Source organism: Podarcis melisellensis (assembly GCF_964234715.1).
Source record: "Podarcis melisellensis genome assembly, chromosome: 12".
Lineage (NCBI taxonomy): Eukaryota > Metazoa > Chordata > Lepidosauria > Squamata > Lacertidae > Podarcis > Podarcis melisellensis.
Window position 1 is genome coordinate 24,158,227 of NC_138544.1, and position 22,044 is coordinate 24,180,270.

Consider the following 22,044-nt stretch of genomic DNA (forward strand, 5'->3'; position numbering starts at 1 on the left):
CTCTTGTTTCCTGGGCTGTATAAGGGTTTCCATACTGCAGTACTGGTAACCGAGTTGGCACAGCAGGAACCTGTCCATCATCCCCTGAAGTAAGAGCAGTATTGAGAAAATATACTGCATGCTGAGAAATCTGTCCTTCGGTGATTCTGTCAGTTTGATTTTCTGGTCTCCTTCCAGGGCTCTAAAGAGAAGTGGAAAAAAATTATGTACAGGCAAAAATAACCCATTTAAAGTCTGCAATAAAGGATGGCCTAAAAAAAATCTTCAGGCTTACTTGAAGCTGCCTTTGACCACTGGGTCCAGCTAGCTAGTTATCTATACTGACTGTAGCTCTGCAGTTTCATACAGGTTATTTTCCCCATCCCTACCTGTAGATTGAACCAGCACTAGGCACCTTTCCCGCACCTTTTCCTGTGACCTTTTTCTTACACAAACTGCCATTAGTTTCATGTTATGAAGATGACTTTAAACAGATTCCATAAACGTTTGCCACTTGAGTGGCATTCATTAACATGGACAAATTAATGCTCTGTTTCAATTACAAAAAAAATCTGAGCTAAATAAACACCAGTTACGATTGTTCTTGGAAATCTGTTTGTGTAAAGCACATACATGGACTGCTAAGAATACCATTGCAAGAGCACTCTCCACTGTGCTGTGCAAAACAATCAGGCTTGATACATGACCTCCAATTTACTTGAATGGCTTAGCAGCAGCTATCACAAATGTGTACTTGAAGTGAACAAAATACACTGCAGGATTTGTGGACATTTGAATCTAAATGCTTACTCGCTCAACTCTAGGTGACGGAACAATTTCAGGACTAGACCACTGAAGGCAGTAGAGGACTGACACTAGTCATTAGCATGAACTTAGGAAGAGCAGAATGTACCATAGTATTGACACATGTAGATGCCAAACAGCCAAAAAAAAAATCAACTCTGCCCTAAAATAAGAGAACACACAGGCAGCTGTGTTTCTGCATGCAAATGTCACAAAAAGTATGCTGGCAGTTCTATATAGCAATGTGTGCAGCAAACTCGCCCCTCCAGATGTTTTGGGATTACAATTCCCATCATCCCTGACCACTGGTCCTGTTAAGGATCATGGGAGTTGTAGTCCCAAAACATCTGGAGGGGCAAGTTTGCTGCACACATTGCTATATAGAACTGCCAGCATACTTTTTGTGACATTTGCATGCAGAAACACAGCTGCCTGTGTGTTCTCTTATTTTAGGGCAGAGTTGATTTTGTTTGGCTGTTTGGCATCTACATGTGTGCCTGGTGTGCAGCTTGAATATATATGCCCTTCATCCCTTCCATGCAACATTCCTGGGCACATCAGAAGAGAGAGGACTGTCAATGACAGACATTATGGGCTTGGTTACTGGTTCTATAGCAGTATTTATATTAGCTACTGAACTAGGCAGCTAAGGCCAGAGCTTACACTTCCTACACATATTGGGATGAAACACTGGACCATGGAGAAGCTCTCCTGATCTTTTTTCAACTAAAGGAAAACATTCCTGTGGGTGAAAAGCAAGCTGCAATGTCTGCTTTCTTTATCAACATCTTCTCAAAAGCGAAAAAACTATTTTATGAATGGAAACGGCAAACAGGATCCTGCACAGACAAGGCTTTCTGTCCTTTTCATTTGTTTAGAAAGCCGTCCTTATCTAAAAGATTTACTGGTTCTAAGTAGGCACCGAATAATCATAAAATGAAAGACCCAATGCCACATGAATGTTTATCTGGTTTTGCGATATCCTGGTGACTGAACATCTTCAATTCCACTAGAAAGCCTGTAAGCTCAATTTGCTTTGTTTTGCTCTGGAAAGTTGCCAACACTTAAAGCATAACAGAACTCCATCTCCTTGTTATATGTTCTAGTGACTAAAACAACTCGACCACAAATCAGATAGCTACTATTTGGGAGCCTCCCCTGAGCCAAATTATTTTGTTTTAAGTTAATACCTTGAAACCTAGCTGAATGTAACAAACAAGAAAAATAAGGAGTAACATACATAAAGCACAGCTGCTTTATTTCCCAAGTCAAAACTTAAGAAGTTCCATATAAGATTAAAGTGACTGGAAAATTTTAAGAAATCAAACAAGGACTGCCCAAACATTTCTTAGATCCACAGATTTTAAAGCTGATAGTTCCTAGCTGTGTGTTATTGTTTATCATAACAAAAGGGTATTTGAACATCACAAAGATACCATCTTTATGGAAGTATGCAGTACAACAATTCTTTTAAGTTTTAACGAACCTAAATAAAAATGGTGTTTTGATAAAGCTAAGCAGAAGAGAATCATCTTAAACACACAGTTCCAACAATGGTGATTGTACTTAAAGGCTTTTGTTCAAGTATCTATGCATTTCCAGAAAAGACTAGATTGTTAAAAGGTTAAACAGAGTGCATTCTATTGCTTCCCAATTTATATTCCATTATACATTTGTTTACAAACTTTACCCAAGAGGAAATGCTAAACACATTTATTTCTGCTATCCTCAAACCTATAAAATTACTTAGTCCCCATTTATACATAATACTTAGCCTTTGATTTTTCTGTAATCCCTAAATCTAGTTAACATATGGGTATGATTACTCTTTAGTTCCTTTTAGAATTAATTTGAGCTACATTTTATTTTTAATCTTTATTGTTTAAATTAATATGGAACTGTCACCACTCGTTAAACACTAAACACAGTGCATAAAGAACTGCTCAAACTTGGGATAAATCCATCAAGGATCATAAGAACACCATCCAAAAAACCAAACATTTCTACCTATGTATGTATTGGGGCTGTTTCTGCTCCTTATACTGTACAGTGGTACCCCGGGTTACATATGCTTCAGGTTACAGAATCCGCTAACCCAGAAATAGTGCTTCAGGTTAAGAACTTTGCTTCCTAATAAGAACAGAAATCATGCTCCGGCGGCACGGCAGCAGCAGGAGGCCCCATTAGCTAAACAGGAGGCTCCATTAGCTAAAGTGGTGCTTCAGGTTAAGAACAGTTTCAGGTTAAGAATGGACCTCCGGAACGAATTAAGTACTTAACCCGAGGTACCACTGTACTAGATAGTATAAGGAGGCAGGAATTGTTAGTGGATTGTGATCAGCCTCTGAAACCCTTATAAAAATGTAGAATATCTCTAGACAGCACATTTGGTTTCTCACATTACAGTATAGAAAACAGTCCAGAGAACTATTCTCATCTCAGCTATTTCAATGCTTTATGCATTCTTAACTTTATTTCAACTGTATTTGAATTAATTTCTTCCTTGTTTCACATAATGCAGTTTGCAACCAATTACTAATTCTGATAACTATGGCCTTTTCTAAAAACTATTGGCTGGGAAAAACCTGCACTGAAGCTACTCTCTCGATCTTACAACCACACACCAAAGATTAGCTGCAATTTTCAAGGGGTACATTTGAGATGGGGAAGAGGAGCACTTAAGAGCTGGCCATGGTAATGGCAAGTCTTTACCCTCTCCCTCTTCCTTTTTTGTGGCAGGGCAGACCTTTTCCTTAAAGAGAAACACCTTTGCAAAATGTCATGAGTGGTAGCAGCAAAACATTATCAGCCCTCTGTGGAATGCTGCCACCGGCACACCATCATTCTGCAGAGAGCCATAGCATTCTGGGATAAGAGAGGCATTTTGCAAAGTTCCTGTTTTTTGTTTTCAAAAGAACAGACATGGTGATGCTACAAGCAGCATTTTTACAAAGCTTTTAAAAAAGCGCTAATAACACCACAGTAAGTTTTATCCACCCGTGAATATTGCTAACCTCTTCTCCGCCGCCACCTCATTTTGCCATCTGGTGAACAGGGGTGGGACATTTCAGTCCAGCCCTATGCTGAGTATGGCATACTTGTTTTTGACCTTCAGACATCTCTTGAAAAATTCATGCTGACTGCCCTATGCAGTTGTTTTTCCTGAGTAACCAATCATTTTAATATATATTTTATACATTTTTTGTTTTCATGTTGCTATACCTTCCCTAATATTTTGTGAAAGAATGGTACATAAACACTTCTATAAATTCTAACTGAACATTTCCCATAGCATGTTTTTGCTAACAATTCCTGGTTTCTATAGGCAGCCTTCCCACTCTTGACGCAGCTTCATTTGCACAGCAACAGCTCCAAACAATCTTCAATGGAAGCAGCTCACCAACTTATAACATTTAATCAGTACCTTTTCTCTGCTGAGGATTCCCAAATGGGATGTCAGCTCATTTATCTGTCTGTCCTTTTCGGCCAATTGCACCTATTTAATACAAAAGTTCAAACAAACCATGTTAGGCAATGCACAGCTATTCCTCACCTATACTTATAATGAAATTTTCTTCTGATTAAAGATTGCAGTCCGATGTTCCGTAACAGCATAAATTACACACAAATAATCATTTACATCACTATTACAGTTGTCAATAAAGTTTTGATCAGCAGCAGTGCAGACTCAAGTCCTTCATTTGGCCAACAGATTGTGGTATCAATTCCTCCATCTACTAAATCAGTTTATTCAACTGGGTTTTCATGCACTTCCCTACTTTTTTGGATGATTCTTCTGTCACCTATCAGTTTCTAAAATCTTGTCAGGCTCTTAAGGTGAAAACGTAGCAACCTTTTAGTGGACTGGAGAGCTCTCTCTTCCTATTACTTTAAATGAGCTGGATTCTCACAATCCCTCTCCTGCTGTTTTCAACCAATCTACGTCACACACAAAATTACACAGTAGCCCTTTGGACAATATGAAGCTTGCAGTTCTTGCATGAGAGGCAGGACCTGACAAACCTATCTCCTCATCCCTTTATTTCAGAAGTGGGGGGTGTAGAAGACAGGGAGTAACAGTGAGATATTGCTTCTCTGTCTCTGGAGAGGAGGAATATGGGTTAAGAGAGCAGAGCAGTAATGCTGTTAATACGTTTCTGTGGATGAGGAATAGGTGATTAGATTGAACCTCCTTTCACTTGCTAGCTCAGTTCTGGTGAGGAGGGGTGTAACCCCCATTATAGAGTACTTTAGTTAGTGTTCAACTATCAGACAGATTTGGGGCAGTGCCTCAATTTAGGCAATGATTCTTCATTTCCTCCCCCTTCTTCAAAATGGAGGTGCCATCTGACTCTTTTAACCTTAGGTGTGGGGGCAAGATTCAGTTCTTGGCAATAAAGGCACCTTGCATATGCCTAAGTACTATTAATCACCAAAAGTAGAAACTAACCCAACTTGTGCACCACGTAAGAACTATAAATTTCATTCTCCGGGTCAATTTTTCTACCACGAGAAAGAACCATGTTGATTTGCGAGTAGAATTTTCAGGCTTCATAGTATAATGCTGAAAAGGGTAGCTGCTAACAGTACAATCACACATGCTACTATATACAATCAACCTCTATTCCAGAGGACAATACTGTACAGGTAAGAAAAAGCTAGCATATTCAGCCAAGAAAATTTCCAGGAGAAATAATGCGCAACAAAAATCCGAGTCAACAAAGCTCTCCATAAAGTGAATTAATGGTCTCTTCCAACTCTATGATTCTATGATTCTATAATTATTTTTAATTAACGGCTCTGTACAATGCATGTAAGAACTTTATGATCAGCAGCTAATCTCTGTTTATTATTGTATGTCTTTAAATGTTTAGGTACCACTGTTAAACGAAGAGTCAGACTTACTAGATACTGGTCTTCTACTGCAGCCAACTGTTGCTTCACACTCTCACTAATTTTCACTTGCTCCTTCCATTTCAGCTCCAACTTAGCCAGTTCATCAGCATAGACACTGCATTTCAATTTCTCGTCCTGCAGATAAAATTATCAGTCAACATTTCACAACCCTGCAGATTTCACTGGCCCTTTCACATGCATTGCAGCTTCTTTGAAAAAAAGCTGCCAGCTGGTTTCCTCATTTGTTATCCAATCATATTGGCTCCTATTTTGCGGGCCTAGATAAAGAATCAAAGCAATGAAAATGCTTCTGTGTGATTTAGTATTTTCTCTACAGTTCTTTTGAAACATAGCTGTTTATCTCTCTATAAAAGTTGTTTCATTTTTGGAGGGGAGGGGGGCGGCGTTACAAATACACTCCACGAAGGTTTGCTACTATCAAGAACACCTTACATTCAGAAGGCCAAAGAGAATGCACATTACACTCCAACATACAGCAGAGCCGTATATGAACCAACTTCTAAGGAACTAGTAAAGCATGCCAAGGTGGGGGAGAAATGTGAACATGTTACCTTTGCGGGTAGAAGAACTGATATATACAATTTCTCAATTGGTACTAGCTATTTAGACATAATCTATTTCAAGAGAATCCATCATCCCTCTTCATGATTTCAGGCTCTTCTTATTCATCATTTTTCCATTTCTCCTAATTCAACAGGTATTTTAATCTACATATTAAAGCTGCTATCCGGCTAAAGACACCTTTTTGAGATAATCCATGCATGAGTCATAGCAAGCATCTTTAAAAGGAGCATTCCCTCCTATGCAGAGAATAGCCATTGTGGATAATAAAAAAAAGTTACATATTTTCCTGTAAAAATATTCTATTTCTCCCACAGTAGTCAACTGATTTTAAAAAGACTGAGTGTGTAAATATTACATATTCACAAATGCTACTCACTGTTTGGTCAATAAGCTTATTGACTTGTTTTTGCAGTTTCTGGCATTCTTTGAATTTTTCCTTGTAATGATCAGCAGCCATCTGCAGGCGGAGCTTTAAGTCTTCAACTTCTCTGCGTAGTTCCTTCTCTACAGTGCTGGAAGTTTCCTTTAACAACAGAATGATCATCAATAAAAGTGTGTTTATTCTTCAAAATAATTCTGCTTTTTCTTAGTACTATAGGTTTTTTAAAGTGATAAGTAAGAAATTACTTCTGCTGACGTCAAATTGTCAATTTTTCTTGCTGAAATGAGATAAGAGTAACTACTTTTCTTATACGCCTTGCTTTTTTTCTGGAAAGTTTAGTGCAAATGGTATGAAGCCATTAACTGTTTCCCAGCCAGGCATTAACTGGGCACACACCCACTCAGTTTCAATTATGCTATAAGAGGAGTCATTCTGGGAAAGTTTACCAGACAAAGCCAATCCTTTAACAAAAAATTGTCCCAGCAGTCAATAGGCTCTCTTCCATAGCACATAATAGATGAAAACTGCAACTGAGATGCATCCTGTATTAAGACTAATCAACTCAGTTGGTTCAAAAGGCTGCCTATAAACATTAACCATTAGGATACTATTCAAATGCCATGCTCTGGCTACTTTCTAGAGAACTACTGGCGTACAGGTCAAATTAACCCTGCCAAATCAATGAATTTGGCTCATGACCTGACACTGTATCACGCCACGTGCACAGACCTGTTATCTCTTATCTTAGCACTGTGTTGCTTAACACCAAGACTGGAGATTAAGACCGTGCTTGCTCACCTACCAGAATGACCAGTGGAGGGTGAGCCAAGTATAAGCAGCAATTTTTCAAACTCTCCAAATTAAAAAAATAAATGTCAAAGGCAATGCATACACCTATACCAAGGTGGGGGCATGTTCTGCTCCCATGCCTACGTGGGAGGCTTATATTAAAATTGTTTATTTGACCATGAAAGCTGCAGGCTACACAAAAGATTTTGGGGGCCTCATTCAACATTTGGCCTCTATGTTGGCCATTCCTAGATTGGATAATCTGAATAGAAATTGCAATAAACACTCTAAGCTAGGGTTACCAGACATCCCCAGTTTCCGGGAACAGTCCCCAGATTTGCAAATGGGTCCCCGGTCAAATTCCATCCCCAGAATGTCCCTGGATTTCATTCAATGTCCCCAGGAAACGGGGATGCCAACAGAGCAGCCGGAATCAACTCAATTGTTCAGCAGGCAGGAGAAGGTGTTGTGATTGCAAAGCACAGGCACACACGCGAGAGAGGGAAAATCGGAAAGAAAAGCCCCCTTTCTCTTCATCAGCCTCGTCGGACTCATTTAAATCTTCCTGGATGGCATCCTGGCCTCTGGCAGGATCCAGTTCCAACCCTTCTTCAAGCTTCGCTCCCCCCCCCTTGCTTCTCCCCTCCATTCTGCCTGCACAAATCTGTTTGCACAGCAGGCAAATCCAATAGGTGTCATGTGAAAGATATATTTCAACTGCCTAGACAACTTGCTATCATGTTTTGTAACAGTTAAGCTTGCTTGCTGACGTTCACACAAGATCAACTCCTTGTGCTAACATTTCACTGGATCTCTTCACTGCAATGCAATTACTGTGTTCTAGACTAGTATGGCACAGTGGTACCTCAGGTTACAAACACTTCAGGTTACAAACTCCGCTAACCCGGAAGAAGTACTTCAGGTTGCGAACTTTGCCCCAGGATGAGAATGGAAATCACGTGCTGGCAGCAGCGGGAGGCCCCATTAGCAAAAGGACACCTCAGGTTAAGAACGGTTTCGGGTTAAGAACGGACCTCCAGAACAAATTAAGTTCATAACCCGAGGTACCACTGTACTAATCCTCACTGAAAGTGAATGATAATTGGTAATTATCCAAATAATTTTGTTTTGTATTATCTGTAACAGAAAAATTATTATTAAACTTAACAGTGCAAGCAATCTCTTACCTGTTCATTTTTCACCAGTGCCATTTTCTTAAGTTCACCTACAGCATCAGCAAGTTGCTTCTTCACCTTTTCATTTTCTAGTCGTGCATTATGAAGATCCGCCATAGTTTTATCGCGCACATTTACAGCATCACTGAGCTCTTTTGACATCAGCAGAGCTTCCTGCCTACTAGCCTGAATCTGATCCTCAGCTTTCCGAAGCTGTTCCTTCAAAATACTTGCCTCTTCCTAGAATAAAAAGTGGAAAACTTATTTTTAAATGCGACTCAAGATTTGTGTCTCACTTATCTTCAAATGGAAGACACACAAAACATAGCTCTGCACTACTTTTAGGGGAAGTGCCATAAGTACAACGTCACACTAAGCAGTATGGACAGGGTTACTGACCCACATTTATCATCAGTTCTTTACATAACATTGATTAAAGCTTCCTAATAATTTCACTTGGCTTCCTTTTTTCTCCATTCCTGAACAATACAAACCTTGATACTCATATCTAGCCTGCTGGTCATATTAATATCATGATTATATTTCCTGCAAAAGAGTGGTATTTTGGAAATACTATAACGAAGATGTTGGTAAACAAAAGCATATGAAAGGAATACTTCTAATTATCAGCATAACATAAGCTATTTGATAAGACAGAGGTGTGCAATATCTAAAGGGAAAACATGCCACAAATGGACAATTGCCTTTAATTCTGAAACATGAACACAGATACAAGTCTTATGGGAAGCCACAACAACAATTCAAACAGAAAATCAACCCCTCTTTTAGAGAATGAATCCATTTACCCAATGACTACTCTGCAGATAATCTGAGTTAACTGGGATATGCACTGCACAGAATGAAAAGCGGAATTCAATCATAAACATTAATATGTTACCAAAGTACCCCCATTACCTTGTTTGATGAAGTAAGCAAGAAAGCTCTCTTCAGCTTTTCTTTTTCAGCCATGCACAGTTGTAATCTGCCAACTTCCTCTTTGTAATAGGCTATAAGGTTTTCTTTGTTTCCATCCAAATTCTTTAGAGTGTGAACTTCTGATGCAAGTTTGGTGTTCTCAATTTCTGTGTTCTTCAAATGTATCTAATTATAGTTACAAACCATATGTAATGCTAGAACCACCTTACATCCTTACCAATAATGTTTAATCCAAACAGCCCCCCAAAAAAGAGACAGATGGGGAAATATTTTAATATAGTTGCTATCATGATGATGAATTCCTATTTTTTCATTGGCTTGGTCAACTGTTTTAAGGTCTTTTTAAAAGTTATGTCTGAAATGGTATATAAAATAAAATAGTTCTGAACTGACATTTTTCAAATATATTTATAAAGCTGATACTCATGTCTTTTGTGAAAACATGTTTCATAAGAAGTGATGTTCCTTCCATGAGTGAACAGCTCTGTAAAGTCTATAAGTCTATATGGAGTAGGTAGCTAGAAACTGATGCATTTTTCAGATTGTGAATAGCATGTTCAACACAGATTTGACCAGGCATCCATACAAAAGAGCCGAACTTCTCTTTTGTAGCTGAACTTCTCTTTTGTAGCTGAACTTCTCTTTTGTAGCTATAAACCCTTTTGTCTTTTATTAACCTTTAAGCAAATGTTCTATTTTGCTTTTATGGAAGACTTATTATGAAGTAAGTATGAACCTGGGAAACAGCAACACAGACATTCCAGTAATGCTATGCTGTAACTGCCCTGTGATCTTTGGATGAAGGCAGTATACAAATTTAATAAATAATAATAAAATCTTTGTCAGACTGACTGTGTTGCTGGTCTATGAAAACTAACTTCATCAAACAGAAATTTCTCTCTACATATATCTGCGTGACCTTTATTTTACTGTATCTTTCTACTTAAAGATGCATGAATTCTAGTTCTCAGCTTTCAGACAAGCAGAAAAGTTACCTTGTAGAGTTCCTTTTCATCCTTCTCAGTCTTCAACTGGCATTCAAGTTGTTCCTTTTCAATGGCTACTTTCTTGAGTTTATCTTTCAGGCTATGAACAAAGTAAAACATCCTTATGTATTTGGTTCTCTTTAAATATCAGGATTAAATATCAGGATTAAATTAGATGGATACCTGTCTAACTCAGTTTCTTTTGCAATAGCTTTCTGAGTAACAGTCATGATGTCTTCTTCAAGCTGTAGAACTTTGGAAGTAGCCTCATTCTGCTTTTTCTTGAGTTCTTCATTTTCAGTTTTAAGAGTTTCTGCAGTTTTCGAATTATCCTTGCAAAAGCAAAAGGGCATTTGTCAAAGAACATTTTGGGTATACAATTCTAAAGGAAAATAATATTGCTATCAGCGAGCAAATCAGAAAGAGTTTAACATCATGAGATCTGAGCAATTTGTACTAAGAAACCACACAGAACCTCCACCATGATTATATTCCTGCAGTTCAAAGGGCAGGATCCAATGAAACATTAGCACAAGCTGAGTACTGATGTTGTTGCCAAACAATTCTGCAATGCAAAAGCTTAACTCTTCAAAATCTAACAAAAACAGCTGCTGCCCTAGAGGTTGAAAAACAAGTGGATGTAGTTGTTGCACCACACTATGAATGAGCTTCCTGTCAGGAGAATGACTACTATGACTGGATACCACCCATGCAGCCTCTGAGCCTCCCACTCCCAAATCTGTCCTAGAGGATCCCCTCAACCCTTTGGGGGGAAATTAAGAAAAGTGTAAGTGTGTGTGTGTGTTGGTGGAGTGGTGGAGAGACTAACATTGCTTCCCACTCCATGCGGCCGATGGATGCATTACTGTCAGCTAAGTGATTTCGTTGGGTACAACACTAAAGGTAAAGGCATCCCTGACCATTAGGTCTAGTCGTGGCCGACTCTGGGGTTGCGGCGCTCATCTCGCTTTATTGGCCAAGGGAGCTGGCGTACAGCTTCCAGGTGATGTGGCCAGCATGACTGAGCTGCTTCTGGCAAACCAGAGCAGCGCACGGAAACGCCATTTACCTTCCCGCCGGAGCGGTACCTATTTACTTGCACTTTGACATGCTTTTGAACTGCTAGGTGGGCAGCACTATATAGTGTTTAAGTTAAGTCTAAACTGAGCTTCTGCAACTACCAAAGGAACAAAATTATCCCTATCATTTTGTAACCAAAGGAACTGCAAATCAACGGGCGCTGAAATGTATCTTCCATATTTGAGTAACTTTAAAAGAGTTGTACAAAACAAATATACATTTATTTTTACGCCCTTCTAAGATTATTAATAGAAGACTAGAACAGCAAAGAAAAAGAAAAGAAAGCCATAAAACCATGATTTTTATTAAGTTGCAGAAAGAGAAAAATTATGAAACCAATGAATCTGTCAGGACTCTTTATTTAGTCTATACATATGGAAACATTTTTCAAATGTTTACAGGATCAACAAAGAGACATGTTAACTGATTTACTATATACCAAAATTATACATAAGGGAGCTAAGAGTAGACACTAACATAATATTTAAGTCTAATCCAGGATCCTAGTATTAGTTTGTCACGAGAGGGAGACAAATGACTGTACAAGGCTGCACTGCAGTGTGGGCATTACCTGGCTTAATACAACATATCATTTGTTTGTTATATTAAACAGCTTGTGCTGTCCAAGACAATGGAAACATTTGGAAAACTGCTCCCTCATACAACTTAAGCTAGATATTAAAATTTTTAAAAGTGTGTTTCTGTCTTCCATTGAGTTAGTCCTGGGTGAAAACAGCCTGAATCAAAACTTTTTGAAAAGTTCTACCAAGTTATCAAGACACAGCAATATTAAAAGCTATCAGAAGAGTAGATATTTATGTTACACCTACATACATTCTGGAAAGTATATCCATTGCCAAAAACTTTCAAATTATGTTGTGCATCCTCTATCCTGAACTGTGACGTATTTTAAAAGTTTTTTAAAGTTTTAATCTGCCTTTGAAAATGTACAATTCTTTTAAGCTTTTTTGAACTATAGGAGTTACCTTTTGCTGTGCTTCAAGCTGATCACATCTTTCCTTTTCACGGTTCAGTTCTTTTTCCAGTCTTTCAACTTGATCTCTAAGCTGCAGGGTTTCCTTTTCAAGTGAAGCAGTCACCTTTAATAGTTCTTCTTTTTCTTTCAGAGTTTTTTCAATCTGGAACTAAAACGACATAATCCCATCTTACATGGTAGTTCTTACCTCAGTATCACCATAACATTACATATTTGTAAGTATAATTTATTTCAAGGTGAATAATGAAGTACACAAAAGCAAAATAATAGTTTCCATATTTACTTTAATATCTGACCACCCACTTTATCACACATTAATCGTAAATTAAGGCTGAATTTTTATGTCAAGTTAATAGTCAGCACAGATAACTACTTTTTTTTTTTAAGGTAAAGGAGCCCTGGATGGTTAAGTCCAGTAAATGGCAACCATGGGATGCGGCGCTCATTTCGCTTCAGGCCGAGGGAGCCAGCGTTTGTCCACAAACAGCGTTCTAGGTCATGTGACCAGCATGACTAAACCACTTCTGGCACAACGGAACACCATGATGGAAGCCAGAGCGCATAGAAACGCGTTTACTATTTATAGTTACAAGAAGTATCCAATTTCCATGATTTGTAAAAGTTTATTTGTATCTCTCAGCTATAAGTAACCGCCAGAACTCTAGAAACGAGCATCATGGGATCCTTTAGGAACTTAAGCCCTCTTGAGGACTTCACCACAGAATCGTAAAGTTGGAAGGTACCCCCAAGGGTCTAGTCCAACCCCCTGCAATGGAGGAATCTCAACCACATTCCCATGTAAGCAATCATGCTGGAGGATACTGGCACACTGTGCCAAGCTCCACCTATCCTAATATGCCATCTCTATTCTGTTGAGAATCATCCACAAGTTTGAGCACAAAGATCTGCAACGGACAGCATTCCCACGTGATCCTTATCCTTGCACCATGCCACAAACTGGCATGAATAACAGTGAAGTCTCTCAACCCTTTCTCCCCTCTGCTAATTATTCCTAATGGCCCTGTCACATCACAATACCTTCCTTCCTCACAGAAGCTTTGCAACCTACTTTTGAGTTCTGAAGTGCTTTTTAGACTATGGATTTAAAGTGGAGAAGTTCATAGGTAAGTGTGTGTGCACATACAAGTGAGCATACACACAGCTGCAGACAATGTAGAAAATATCCATTAATCTAAGATTTTCTAGTGTCTCCACAAGCATTTGCTCCCAGCTGAGAAACACCTATGTTAAGGTAGCTACTGTCAAAGTATTCACTTTTACAAAATGCCATACTGCACTCCTAAGTTATACTTGGAGTATACTCACTGAAATGAATGGACGTACATGATTCATATCCATTCATCTTAATGGGTCTATCCCAAGTATGGATACAACCCTTTAATTCTAACTTGACGGAAGTTCAGTTCTACGCTGTACAGCTAAATAAACAGGTATCACAAACCTCAAGAAGTCCAGCCTTTGTGGTCACCACCAACATGTCTGAATTCCCTTCATCTTCCATCGTCAACAATTCTTCAACAGGAGATGATGTTCGAAACTGAAATGGAGTGCTTGCTCCACGGATCTCACCCTTATGTGTTACATAGCAGAACTGGTAAAATTCACCATCATCATTCGGAAGGTAGTATCCTAATGAAAAATTTAAAGACCAAGTTCAGGGAGACACTTAGCACAGGGACAGACTCCTGTCCTTCAGAGCCAGACAAACAAACTGTATACAGGATGAGGAAGTTCCCACCCTGAATTTCAAGTTGCTTTTGTTCCTTTGAAGGGGAAAGTCTTGCTTTGTTCGGACACTATAAGAGAGACTAAAATACACCAACAGGAGAGCAGTGATAGGCCTTAGGACAGCAGGTAGCTGCCACTTGCCTCACTTTCCTTGGTCATGGAGGTCTAATGTCCTCTTGGGTCAGCATCTCTCACATGCATGATCACCTGAGGAAACAGAGCTGCAAAGCTGCCTACATATAGACTCATTTAGCCAGACCAGTTGGGAATTAGTAACACCAAGGGATTGTTTAGGTGGTGCTGGTCAGCTGTAAGTCAAGACAGGATGTGCCCCTCCATACTCCTCTTGTGGGTATACTCCAAGTATACTCAGCTGATTTAGAGGGAAGGCAGCAATGACTCCCACTTGATCCCAAGCTCAGGAGTATGGCTCACATGATGTTAAGACTCTTCCATCTACAGTACAGGAGATGGAAAAAGAGAACTGGTCACTCACCCACCCCACCTATATCCAAAAGGGAAAGTGCTCATGCATCTTTTGGGAACTGAATAAAGAAGACACTATATTACAGGCTATACTGGCTCCAGAACCTTTGCCTGCAGCTCCCAACCTCTTCACCAGCTAGCACCCCAATAACATAAAGGCAATCCCCCTTTTGATAGTAATGCCTTCTGGGGAAGAAGATAGAAGACCCAGAAGATGGAATGACCAAGGTGACTCATGCAAGGTCCTGGAAAATGAAACAGCTGAGTAGAGACTCTGTAGGCAATACTCCGTATTTGCTTGACTATAAGACCTGGGGATACAGCAGGTTATACATTCTGTATCATACATTGTGTGCCCATTATACATTAAGAGCAGGCATGAAAGGAACTCCAACAGATTTCTCAGAAAAGCCAGGAAGTATAGATCCCATCACTTATCACTGAGCTCTATCCCAGATTGTTAAGAGAGTAAGTCATCTTTACCACATGGTTAAATAGTGAAGAACACTGAAGGGTACTCCAATTAAACACAAGGAATAGCATAGATCCACTTACCCAGAACATCTAACTATAATGTTTATGTGCCCAAAGGTTTGAATCAAAGCTGTACTAAATAAATGATAAGTCAATAGAAATGGTATAACTTATAACAAAATATATGGATGTTTTTGAAGTTCTAAATAAGCAACACAAAAAAACCTAAGCAGACATAACAACCAATTTAAAATTTACCTTGAAAAGACAGCACAGAGTTAACTGTTGATCCTTCCACATAGTTGTCAGGCATAGGTGACCACAGAAATGTGTAATAATCTCGTGCAGTACTCCAACCAACCTAAAGTAAAAAGCAGCCTTATCACAATATAATTATGCACAATTCTTTGTAAAAATTAACTTTCAGATCATCCAAGAAAAGTATGCATTTAAAAATCCAATCAACCACTGCTGTGCATATTTATATGCTTAATGTGGTTTTGTCTCAACACTGTATAATTGTCTCAACACTGCAGTTTCTCAATAATTTAGCTACTGATAATGTTCCAATATGGTCTTAGGCACAAAAAGGGGGGGCCATGAGACACACTGAACCCTCCAAAATGTGTTTTCACAGCTTTGCGACTCTTAATAAAGTAGGAACAGAGTTTCTGTACTAGCTTGAAAGCTTTCCTTTCACTTATGCAAGCTACAGAGACCCTTTGGCAGTAGCTATTTTAATACCTAATCTTACCCCTTTCCCCATAAATTTTTTGCTTGTTCTAGTGAGGATAAACATTAAAACTATTACCTCTAGAATAATTTCATCATAGGTTTCACTCCCATTGTATCCTACCCTTGCATTCAGTTTGTTTTTTCGCCCAACCCCACCGTTTCCCTTTGTTATAAAAGGATGTTTGATCAGGAAGTTGGTAAAAAAATATGCTTCTGCCACCTGCACCAGGATATAAACTAATTGCACTAAGCCCAGAGACATAATGAATACTAAAAAGTTAAAAAGTGGAAATTTATCCTATTTACATTAGTCTAAGAGTTAACAATAGTCAGACAGCCACCACACTGTTAACTTTAAAACTGGCTGGGAACAGGGCCATTTTCAGGTTTCATTGCTGGTAAATGAGTGCTTCATTTGAAAGATACTCCCTTGTGAATAGTTTGGATTCCTAAAAGTCTGCTATTTGAAGACCAACACACGTGCACCTACAAGTGGATCTACCAGCAAGGAGGGGACATGAGATGTTCCAGTCTGACATTGCTACTTTTCTATCCTTCACTTCCTCCAAGTAGCTCAAGTAGCAAGGTTCCCTCCCCATTTTATATTCACCACACCCCAGTAAGCTGGGGTGGTGGCAACTGGCCCAAACTCACCTAGGAAACTTTATGGCTTAATGGAGATATGAACCTGAGGCTCTCCAATCAGAGCCTGAAACAAGCAACTACAGTATGCTAGCTCTCAAATAAAGTATGGCAGACCACAATCATTCCTAGCAAGTAGGTCTTCTCATGAGGATAGTCTTCAGCGTGTCTTGGCTTTGCCAAGCAGCAAGTTTGGGTCTTTAACTGGAACTTACTTGCAAGTAATTCTTATACTTACAATGCCACAGTTTGAATGCTTAAACATGAAAGGGAGGGAAGAACTGTGTGCACTTACTGTACAACCAATCAATAATCCTCCAGCGTTAATTTACATGGTTTTTAGGTACATATATGGAAACCTCTTATACAGCACCCCACTTCAAGACTTGCTGAACCCCCACCAGGAAGTCAGCAGAAAGTTGCATGTCTGCCATGGGAACCTATTACAGTACTGACAACAGCAGGAACTAGCACAACCAAGATGCTAACTCAGACTGCATTAATTGTTCTGAGCCAGTGCATAAGCAAGCTTAGCAAACCCAGTCTAAGATTCAAATTCTGATGTGTGCCAAGGTTAATATGAAGCCTTCATAGGGGGTTTGGAGTTGTAAATATACATTCCTTGACCTAGCTTTCTTCCACGTTGACTCCTTGACCCAAATGGAACAAACAGGCATTGTGCAACCTTTTTCCATATCTGTGAATCTCAGATAAGAGCATGCAAACCACCAACTTCTTGTGCAACACTGACATTTGCTCCAGCACTGGTATGAGACAAGAGATCAGGCTGAAAGTTTTTCACAAACTGCGTACTCCACAAAGGCTATGCACAAGGTAATAATTTCCAAGTTTCATTTTTTCCTTATATCTTGTATAACACTGTTTGCATTTTCTTGCCTCATCAATTCTCAGGTACAGTAAGGCATTCTATAACTCAAAGAGGTTAACATGGAATCTTCTTTACAATACCGGCTTCTCTTAATATGTGTATGATCATTAGATTTCTTTCCAAGTATGTATGATCACTGAACACAGCACGACTCACTTCCAAGTAAACATGCACAGGAAAATTATTTTTGTAAAGCTATAGAAAAGAGTAAAATCACAACAAAAAAGGAAAGAATGTTTAAATTGAAGAGTACAGCTAGTAGGAGATATTGCTTTCATAAATATGTATAGCAAAAATGACTAACCCTTATTGAGTCATTATAAAGCACCTGATATTTTAAAACATCTTCTATTAAAAATATAATCGAAACATTATAATATAAAGAACAAAAGAAGCAGTAGGTAAAATATAACCACCAACATACTAGGTAGATTAAAATATATTAACCCAACGAACCAAATACCTACTGGAAAGAAAGAAAAATTTACAAAAGCTGAAGGCAATCAGAGAGATGAGCCTCTAGGTATGGCCAAAGGGAATGCCTTTCTCTGCATCCCAATCAAACACAACTCAGATGGTGGGATGAAGAGCAGAGAAAATCTCTACAAAGTGGACAGGTTCATATTTTGTGATTAAATTATGTAGATTAAATTGTAAGGGAGAGGGTACATGGTTCCGCCTTAGTGGGAGGTGTAAGTAATTTATTGGTACCTTCCCACCACACAAATGGTGATATGGCCTCAAAAGCAGCAGGAATTCAGCTACAATGTTGCCATAAACTCATTTATATTTCTAAAGCAAAACACATTCCCAACCATTTTATCTCATTTTCATGTGTATCTTCTAATTAACAGAAGTGAAACCTTACCATATATTAAAACATGCTACAAACTTGCTTACCTTGAAAATACCAACCCAATCTTTTTGGTGAGGGCGTATATAGGGAGTCAGAGTGTAATGGCACTCAAGGTGCACATTTGGAAGGTAACTTTTTGCTACATTCTGAAAGATGACATGTGCAAAATTTGAAGTCTGCAGGGCACTGTTTGAAGATGGAACTTCTTGAAAGGATGACATAGTTGCTCTGTAAAATAATGTTAAAATTCCTATTAAAACAGTAATTTGTATGATTCCAAGTTTTAAAGGTACAGACAACCTAAATTTCTTAACCACCCTTCATAAAAGATTGCAGGATAGCATCCAAAAGTATGAATAAAATTGAGTCATACAAATATAAATTAAAGCCAATAGGCAAAAAATGTAATGTTCCAATATGTGAAACAAAAAACCACAGCACCCTAAAAATAGAACACAATCCTAAAAGTTATTTAAAATATAAAACTTAGGAAAGGAACTTAAGAAAAAGATGGCTAATTTGTTTGTGGTATTCTCATTCCCATTTTAAAGACTCATTTAACACACAGTACATAACCACTGGGTTGGCAGGATGAGAGTGCCTCCACACATCGTACCATCCACTAAATTAGCTTTATCCGCACAACATGCTAAGAGGATCTAAACATATATTACATATCTAAAGCAGGGTCAAACTCCCCTGCTTCACTCCCTTGAAGGTCATCCATCAGGGCTGCCAATGTTTCCCCCCAACCTGGTGCCCTCCAGATTTTTGGACTCCAACTTCCATCATCCTGAGTACTGGCATGCCAAGTGGAACTGATGTGAACTGGAATTCAACAAGATCTAGATGATCCATTTCATCCAGAAGTGGCTGGAGCTGAACTGCCACCACCTTTCTGAAAAGAGGATATTTACAGCTGGGCAATTATAGGCAACCGGTTTAGACGTATCTGAAATTTCACAACCACGCACGCATGCATTGTGTCAAACATATAAATAACTTTAAAAGGTCACAAAAAGGGGTGGAATTCGACAGGCTTATGGAATGTAATTGACCACTGCCTGTAGTCATTACAAATCGTCAGGTTTTCAAGTGAGCTTCTTAAGGCATAGACACACACCCTCTCACAAGGAGACACCACCTTCTTGATGCACTATTCCTGAGTCAACAGACTTATACTTGAGAGACTTACACCATCTATGGACCAACTTGTCTCCCCATTTGTTTCAAGGTAAACCAAGGAACCAAACACCTCTGCAGTGCGTGAGAGGCAACGATTTCAAAATGACAGCAGAGACTAAAAAAAGAATGTTAGTCACATCATCTTGAAATTCCTCAAAAGCATTCAGGAATTTTATTGGATTCCATGTGTCTCCAAAAGCAGACCAATTTAATGGATCCACCATCCCTGCAGAGGAAAACTGCCAGTATCAATCTAAATCTCACCCAGAAGTGAAGTGACCGTAACAGGACTGCAGTAAACCCTATTATTTCCAGGCAAACCTCCTGTCTGGTCCAAAATATCATATTCATTGCATGCCTTCCAGAATCTGTCAGGCCAATAATACATTTAAACAGCACCATTAAGGTTCTGAAGTCCCAAAGTTGGCCTCTTTAAGATGGATATAGCATGAATACTGAAATTTCCAGTCCAGCATCCTTTTTCTAACCCCATGTTTCCTTGTGTTTATCCATCAGAGATGGGGAATGTGCAGCACTCAAGATGTCGTACTGTAACTTCCATCATTGCTGCAGGTACCCCTGCCCTGTCAAAAATGATTTGAAGTTAAAACTAAACAGATAAAATGCCAATTAGCAAATGGCATCCAATTATTCAGGAAGGTAAAAGCAGCCTGTAAAGAGTTCCAAGAAGCTATCTGTAAATTAGGTGAATGGACCCACAAAATGGCAAAAATGTTAAAGCAAAATAAGCATAATGCATACTGGAGCAAAAAAGGGCCAAGTTCACAAAGTCTGAACTGGCAGTGACTAATTAGGAGAGAGATAGTTGGGTCACAATTAATAGCTTACTGAAAACATCAGCTCTCTCTGCAGCATGGAAGAGAGAAATTCCCATGCTAGCTATTACAAGAAAAGGGGCTAAAATTAAACTGTCTATACATAAATACCTCATATAAATTGAATGTGCAACTTCACATTTGGTCATGCCACCTCAAGGAGATAAAAAGGCACATGATAGCCAAAATTATCAAGTGATTGGAAAAATTTTCTTAAGAGAAAAAGCTGATTTATTTTATACTGAACTAGAAGAATACAAGATTTTAAAAATGTATGCATGGGTAAGAACAGACAAGATTTTCTGCCTCTAATATTAGTGCTCTTGTCTCTCAATAAAATTAACTGGCGGATTCAGGACAGACAGAATAATAGAATTGCAGAGTTGGAAGGGATCCGGGGGTCAGCTAATCTAAGCCCCTGTAATGCAGGAATCCTGCCCACAGCTGTCCCTGGGTGGGCTCAAACCCCCAACCTTCTGGCTAACAGCCAGATGCATTTCCTAACACTAGAACACTGATGTGGATTTTGTGGGAAAGGTTCAAATGAGGGGAGGGAGAATCCTACGCAAATTTTGCACAGGGTAGTTTGCATTGCAAAATGCTTCACTGGCTTTGAGAACATTTATATTACTTGTAATTACTAAACAAAGATAAAGACTTTGAAACTACCAAACTTACCTAATATAATATTTGCAATTGGCATCCATTCATTATTACTAACAAACTGATGAAATTGATAAAGTTTCCACAAAAGATACTGCTAGAAAATTTCCAGTTTTAGAAACTTTTCTGTGCCACATCACTGCATGATGGAATTTGCTGTCAAAGAATATGGTCTTGACCACTAGTCTAGGTAAAGGTAAAGGACCCCTGACAGTTAAGTCCAGTTGCGTACGACTCTGGGGTTGCGGCGCTCGTCTCACTGTACTGACCGAGGGAGCCGGCATACAGCTTCCGGGTCATGTGGCCAGCATGACTAAGCCGCTTCTGGCAAACCAGAGCAGCACACGGAAACACTGTTTACCTTCCCGATGGAGCGGTACCTATTTATCTACTTGCACTTTGACGTGCTTTTGAACTGCTAGGTTGGCAGGAGCTGGGACCGAACAACAGGAGCTCAACCCGTCGTGGGGATTCAAACCGCCGACCTTCCAATTGGCAGTGTTTTTGGGGGTGGGAAACTTGTGGTCATTCCAATGTTGTTTAACTGCTCCAAACTTTCATCAGCCTAGACCCAAAGGTAGCTTGCCAATGAACGCCTGTTGCTGGGAAGACACCTGTTTTACCTTCTAACTCTGACTGTAAGCTTCTTGGTGGCAGGTGAGTAGCCAATGTGGGAATCAGGATGAGGACTACATTTGTTCTGATCCAGGCATAGCCAAGGTGATGTCTTCCAGATACTATGGCCTGCAATTCTCATGAGCCCCAGCCAGCAAGGCCTATTTTCAGGCATTATAGGCACTGTAATCTGCACCACCAAGAGCACCATATTGGCTATCCAGTCTGATCCAACAGATTCTTATGCTCACTCCCTCCATCTTGTTCCTTATTAAAGGCAAATGCACATAATGACTTAATCCAAA

The 22,044-nt window shown here is 39.2% G+C and overlaps 1 protein-coding gene across 5 annotated transcripts in view; it reads right to left on the reverse strand.

Annotated features, from left to right (window-relative positions):
• TAX1BP1 (Tax1 binding protein 1) overlaps positions 1 to 22,044 on the reverse strand; it is a 30,361-nt gene that overhangs the window by 5,248 nt on the left and 3,069 nt on the right. For all 5 annotated transcript variants that reach the window (XM_081883246.1, XM_081883245.1, XM_081883247.1 and 2 more), the window contains 12 exons: positions 18,485 to 18,668; positions 15,577 to 15,679; positions 14,072 to 14,259; positions 12,599 to 12,757; positions 10,716 to 10,864; positions 10,542 to 10,632; positions 9,526 to 9,711; positions 8,623 to 8,850; positions 6,641 to 6,787; positions 5,689 to 5,814; positions 4,208 to 4,279; positions 1 to 181 (listed from right to left, as the gene is read on the reverse strand). In XM_081883246.1, coding sequence (XP_081739372.1) covers positions 1 to 181; positions 4,208 to 4,279; positions 5,689 to 5,814; positions 6,641 to 6,787; positions 8,623 to 8,850; positions 9,526 to 9,711; positions 10,542 to 10,632; positions 10,716 to 10,864; positions 12,599 to 12,757; positions 14,072 to 14,259; positions 15,577 to 15,679; positions 18,485 to 18,661 — 1,807 coding nt within the window. In that variant the 5' untranslated portion in view covers positions 18,662 to 18,668. The remainder of the gene's footprint in view (positions 182 to 4,207; positions 4,280 to 5,688; positions 5,815 to 6,640; positions 6,788 to 8,622; positions 8,851 to 9,525; positions 9,712 to 10,541; positions 10,633 to 10,715; positions 10,865 to 12,598; positions 12,758 to 14,071; positions 14,260 to 15,576; positions 15,680 to 18,484; positions 18,669 to 22,044) is intronic.